Below are 6,384 nucleotides of genomic sequence, written 5' to 3'. Positions count from 1 at the left end.
TAGATAATTTTTAAATATGGGGAAAAAAGCTGTGTGCAGGAATATTTCCTTCACAGTATTTTTTAGGTAGTGAAAAATTAGAGGCAGAGTATGTAACAACAGGCAAGTAGATGGTGATGCCTACTTAATAGAATCTCATGAAATTACTAAAATATTCATTGGAAAAACTATAATAGGGAAAAAGGAAGAATAAAAGTTGAATTTATACTATGATTTTTAACTACTTAAAACACAAATATAAGAGAATATACAAAAATGATAAAAGTTGTGTTAGGGTTATGGATTTTTTCCTTCTATTTTAAAAATTTTCTCTAATTATGCACAAATGTTTTATTGTTTAAAGTTAGCTTAAGCATTAGCAACATTTACTTAAAATTTTTATTCTTAGAATCACACATCATTGGCAATCCACGCTGAAATGGTACATAGTTTCTGTTTACTAATGTTCAGCTGTTGGCAGACACAGTCAATTTTTTAGCTAAGCAAATGTCAGTTGTTGCCATTGCACTTCTAAAATTACAATACAGCTACAAAATAATTGGCAGGGAAGGGTACTTTGGGGTAAACATGGAGAAAAGTAAAAGATTAAGGAAAATGTCCACCTTTCTAGTCAGTGACAAGATCAGTGATAGGAATAGGACCCAGTTTGAGATCTTACTTCTTAGAATGCAAAGTACTAGTGGTCAAGATAGCAAATAATTAGGATGAAATATGGTAAGTACTTGCATAGGCTACTGAACGGGCTAGGGGAAGATTTGGGAACTAGAGTAGGTAGTTTTTAAATCTATTTTATTCCCGATAAAATAGATCCAAGAGCAAAGGTTTTTGTGTTTTTCAAAAGTCAGGGTGTGTTCAGAGAGCAGAATAATCCCAGTGTCTTTAAAATAGGCTACCTATAACCTGCAGGATTAAAGAATCAGCCTGCAAGGCAGTAGAGGCAGGTTCCATCCCTGAGTCGGGAAGATTGCCCTGGAGAAGGAAATGGCAACCCACTCCAGTATTCTTGCCCGGAAATCCCATTGACCATTGAGTCAGTTAGTTTTATTCGAATGCACTATAGAGATGTTGAACATACATCACTGAAAAGAATGCCCATGAGACCTATGTTGATTCTAGGGTCCGCATGGATAAAGTAATTTTCATCGTCCCTGATATCAGTTATATCTCAATACCAAATTTCTGAGAAATCACTCTAGGAATATCTCTCCACTGACTGTTCTGACAAATTATAGTCATTTACAGATGACACCTCCTCAGTTCAGTTGTCATTTGGACCCAGAGACTGTATTGTCTGTTCCTGTTTCACAGGTTCTGGGACCTAGTCATTTTTTACATGCATATCACACAGGCAGGATTTTCCTTTTCTGTGTATTACCTTAAACGTGAATCTACATCACACACAAAGGGTCCAAAAAGGGAATGCTATGACTAAGTTTTCAACTGAACTGAGAGTAACACAAAGCCTAGTTATTCCAAAGCTATTGCTGAGGTTACAAAATTAAAACTTTTTACCTAATTTAATCATGTATGTGAAGAGCTTGCTTACATTTGTTTGTATCAGAAGCCAAATAATCATATACTTACACAGTGTTGGCAATGATACATTTCAGTTAGTACAGCCCTTTGAAAACTGATTTGGTAATGTGCATCAGGGAGAATACATGCTTGTACCTTCTGAATTGGTATTTTACATTTTACCCTAGATAATTTTTAAATATGGGGAAAAAAGCTGTGTGCAGGAATATTTCCTTCACAGTATTTTTTAGGTAGTGAAAAATTAGAGGCAGAGTATGTAACAACAGGCAAGTAGATGGTGATGCCTACTTAATAGAATCTCATGAAATTACTAAAATATTCATTGGAAAAACTATAATAGGGAAAAAGGAAGAATAAAAGTTGAATTTATACTATGATTTTTAACTACTTAAAACACAAATATAAGAGAATATACAAAAATGATAAAAGTTGTGTTAGGGTTATGGATTTTTTCCTTCTATTTTAAAAATTTTCTCTAATTATGCACAAATGTTTTATTGTTTAAAGTTAGCTTAAGCATTAGCAACATTTACTTAAAATTTTTATTCTTAGAATCACACATCATTGGCAATCCACGCTGAAATGGTACATAGTTTCTGTTTACTAATGTTCAGCTGTTGGCAGACACAGTCAATTTTTTAGCTAAGCAAATGTCAGTTGTTGCCATTGCACTTCTAAAATTACAATACAGCTACAAAATAATTGGCAGGGAAGGGTACTTTGGGGTAAACATGGAGCAAAGTAAAAGATTAAGGAAAATGTCCACCTTTCTAGTCAGTGACAAGATCAGTGATAGGAATAGGACCCAGTTTGAGATCTTACTTCTTAGAATGCAAAGTACTAGTGGTCAAGATAGCAAATAATTAGGATGAAATATGGTAAGTACTTGCATAGGCTACTGAACGGGCTAGGGGAAGATTTGGGAACTAGAGTAGGTAGTTTTTAAATCTATTTTATTCCCGATAAAATAGATCCAAGAGCAAAGGTTTTTTGTGTTTTTCAAAAGTCAGGGTGTGTTCAGAGAGCAGAATAATCCCAGTGTCTTTAAAATAGGCTACCTATAACCTGCAGGATTAAAGAATCAGCCTGCAAGGCAGTAGAGGCAGGTTCCATCCCTGAGTCGGGAAGATTGCCCTGGAGAAGGAAATGGCAACCCACTCCAGTATTCTTGCCCGGGAAATCCCATTGACTGAGGAGACTGGCGGGCTACAGTCCATGTGGTTGCAAGAGTCTGACATGACTTAGCGACTAAACAGCAATAAAACCTACAGGATGGGTCAGTTCAGTTCCGTTGCTCAGTCGTGTCTGACTCTTTGTGACCCCATGAATCGCAGCACGCCAGGCCTCCCTGTCCATCACCAACTCCTGGAGTTCACTCACACTCACGTCCATCGAGTCAGTGATGCCATCCAGCCATCTCATCCTCTGTCGTCCCCTTCTCCTCCTGCCCCCAATCCCTCCCAGCATCTGAGTCTTTTCCAATGAGGCAACTCTTCACATGAGGTGGCCAAAGTACTGGAGTTTCAGCTTTAGCATCATTCCTTCCAAAGAAATCCCAGGGCTGATCTCCTTCAGAATGGACTGGTTGGATCTCCTTGCAGTCCAAGGGACTCTCAAGAGTCTTCTCCAACACCACAGTTCAAAAGCATCAATTCTTCGGCGCTCAGCTTTCTTCACAGTCCAACTCTCACATCCATATATGACCACTGGAAAAACCATAGCCTTGACTAGATGGACCTTTGTTGGCAAAGTAATGTCTCTGCTTTTCAATATGCTATCTAGGTTGGTCATAACTTTTCTTCCAAGGAGTAAGCGTCTTTTAATTTCATGGCTGCAGTCACCATCTGCAGTGATTTTGGAGCCCCCAAAAATAAAGTCTGCCAGTTTCCACTGTTTCCCCATCTATTTACAGGATGGGTAGAAGCAGGTAATAAGAGATTCAAAGTGAAAGTGAAAGTGAAGTTGCTCAGTCGTGTCGGACTCTTTGCGACCTCATAGACACTAGGCTCCTCCGTCCATGAGATTGTCTAGGCAAGAGTACTGGAGTGGGTTGCTATTTCCTTCTCCAGGGAACTTCCCAACCCAGGGATGGAACCCAGGTCTCCCACACTGTAGACAGACGCTTTATCGTCTGAGCCACCAGGGAAGTCCTAATAAGAGATTAGTGGATGCTGAAGTTGGTCAGTTGTTAAGTCCTCTCTGACTTTTTTGTGAACCCATGAATTGTAGAACACCAAGCTCCTCTGTCCCTCACTCTCCTGGGTTTGCTCAAATTCATGTCCACTGAATGGGACGGTTTTATTTGAAATGCACTGTAAAGACTTTGAAGATATGTCACTGAAAAGATGGACATGAGACCTACACTGATTCTAGGATCTGCATGGAATGAACTGAAAGGGAGATGAGAGGAAGAATAAGTTTGAGGACTCTGCAACAAACCATGATCTTCATTACATAAAATTACCTGGATTAGCACCTCCAGAATATATTTAACTTTAAAATGGTTTAACCACATTCTAACCAAGTTTTAGATCATTTTTGGTACTAATAGAATTAGCACATACTGTTGAACCAGGTTGCAGAAGATTGTTTTAACTCTGTGGCAGATTCAAAGTATTGAAACCAATAAATACGTTGAAAACGCAAATTCTCAAAAGTAAAAGGATTTGTAATTCTAGAAGGCAGCAGATTATCAATAGCTGCATCCACATTCTTTAGAGTGGTGGGTTGCTTTAAGACATAACAGTCTCACCAGGAAGTAAAATTTTCTCAAGTATATACTGCTTTAACCTTCCAGGCAATTGGGGTTGTTGCTGAACAGAGACCTTAAAAAAAAGCTATATCCGTTAACAGCAGACAAGATTTTTCGTTTGTTTAAAAGGTTTAGGTTTTTAAAGTTTCTTGTCCTAGAATATATCAGAATCCATTTAGAATATGGATTCAGGCCCAAAGCCTTTCTGACTTAATAGAGAAGCAGATGCTGTTGCCACCCTAAGAACGGCTCAAAATCACTGTGGCAGTTACCTAAAGGTTTAATAAAAATTTACTAACCAAGTACTCTGAAATACTGGGCTAGCAGATCTTTCATTTCAGAAGCAATCATTTTAGGGTACCAAACTACGAACATCTGGGCCGAGCCTCCGGCTTTTGTTTACAAACAACAGAGGAAGGAGCGCCGCGGTCCATTAAGCCGCAGGGCCGCGGAGCGGGCGTCCCTCCCGGGAAGCGAGCCCGGTTCCCCCAGCAGGGAGCGGGGGCGAAAGGAGCCCTCCGGCCGCCGCGGGCCCAGCGGCCTCTGTCTTCCAGGTATCCCCGGCTGCCCTCGCTCCCAGTCCTCGCCGTCTCATTTGCCACCTCCCAACGCGTGACCCCGGCGCGTCGCGTCCCGGGCCGGTGTCAGACGCGGGGTGCGCCAAGCGGTCCCATGTGCCCCCTCCCTCTCGCAGCCGCCGCAGTCACCGCGCCCCGATCCCCGCTCCGGCTCCTCGGCAGAGGGCTCGCCGCCGCCATGTCTACCGGCAGGCCACTCAAATCCGTGGACTACGAAGTGTTCGGGAGAGTGCAGGGTAGGGGACCATCCTACAGCGGGAGATCAAAGAGGTGTTGGGGAGGAAGACTAGAAAGCTGTGACAACCACAGCCCATCTTTAGGAACCCCTGCCCCGTTGTGACTGGGACTTCGGCCCGGCCATGACACAGCACAGCGGGCGGGAAGGAGACCAAGGGAGCATGCGCAAGAGAGCCGGGGTGGACGGGGAAGGAGAGCCGAGACGCCTTAGGGAGAAAGGCCGGGAGAAGGAGGAACAGCCGGGCGCTGGTAGTGGGCCATCTAAGGGAGTGCGAGGGGTCCGGATGGAGAAGGCAAACTGAAGTGGGGGAGGAAAAGAGGAGGGTCCGTGAACTAGTGATCCCCGTTACTTGCCACTGAAACTACTGTGGTAAAATTGTTTCAGAATAGACTCCTAGATGGTGTTGGAGGCTTCCTTTTGTAGGATGGTAATACTTTTGCCAGTGTAGCTCCTAAAAGAATTATTGTTATCTTCTTTTTGTTCCGTCATAAGTTTAAATCGTTGCAAAGGATGTAATGTCTGGCTTGTTGTAACTACCATTATTTCTAAATTAAAATGTTAAAAATCACTAAAAATTTATCCAGTGTAATATAAATATGGTGGTGATTTAATATTTGTCATCATTCATTCAAAACAGAAAGTGTTCAGTTCAGTCACTCTCCCTGTTGGACTCGTTGGGATTCCATGGCCTGCAGCTTGCCAGACTTCCCTGTCTATCACCAACTCCTGGTGCCTGCTCAAACTCATGTCCATAGAGCCAGTGATGCCATCCAACCATCTCATCCTCTGTCATCCCCTTCTCCTCCTGCCTTCAGTCCTTCCCAGTGTCAGAGTCTTTTCCAGTGAGTCAGTTCTTTGCATCAGATGGCCAAAGTATTGGAGTTTCAGCTTCAGCATCAGTCCTTACAATGAATAGTCAAGACTGATTTCCTTTAGGATGGACTGGTTGCATCTCCTTGCAGTCCAAGGGACTCAAGAGTCTTCTCTAACACCACAATTCAAAAGCATCAATTCTTTGGCGCTCAGCTTTATAGTCCAACTCTCACATCCATAATGACTACTGGAAAAACCATAGCTTTGATTAGACTAGCTTTGTTGACAAAGTAATGTCTCTGCTTTTTAATATGCTGTCTAGGTTGGTCATAGCTTTTCTTCCAAAGAGCAAGTGTCTTAATTTCATGGCTGCAGTCACCATCTGCAGTGATTCTGGAGCCCCCCAAAATAAAGTCTCTCACTGTTTCCATACATTTGCCATGAAGTAATGGGACTGGATGCCATGA

At 42.1% G+C, this 6,384-nt stretch overlaps 1 protein-coding gene across 9 annotated transcripts in view; it reads left to right on the top strand.

Annotated features, from left to right (window-relative positions):
* Positions 1–4,802: 4,802 nt before the first annotated feature.
* ACYP2 (acylphosphatase 2) overlaps positions 4,803–6,384 on the top strand; it is a 178,467-nt gene continuing 176,885 nt past the window's right edge. For 2 of the 9 annotated variants that reach the window (XM_070379575.1, XM_070379577.1), the window contains exon 1: positions 4,803–5,102. In XM_070379575.1, the coding sequence (XP_070235676.1) occupies positions 4,961–5,102 (142 nt within the window). In that variant the 5' untranslated portion in view covers positions 4,803–4,960. The remainder of the gene's footprint in view (positions 5,103–6,384) is intronic. The other 7 variants (XM_070379581.1, XM_070379579.1, XM_070379576.1 and 4 more) reach the window with 6 other exon arrangements.

Source organism: Bos mutus, chromosome 11 (assembly GCF_027580195.1).
Source record: "Bos mutus isolate GX-2022 chromosome 11, NWIPB_WYAK_1.1, whole genome shotgun sequence".
Classification (NCBI taxonomy): Eukaryota; Metazoa; Chordata; class Mammalia; order Artiodactyla; family Bovidae; genus Bos; species Bos mutus.
This window is presented reverse-complemented; position numbering and strand designations above follow the sequence as displayed.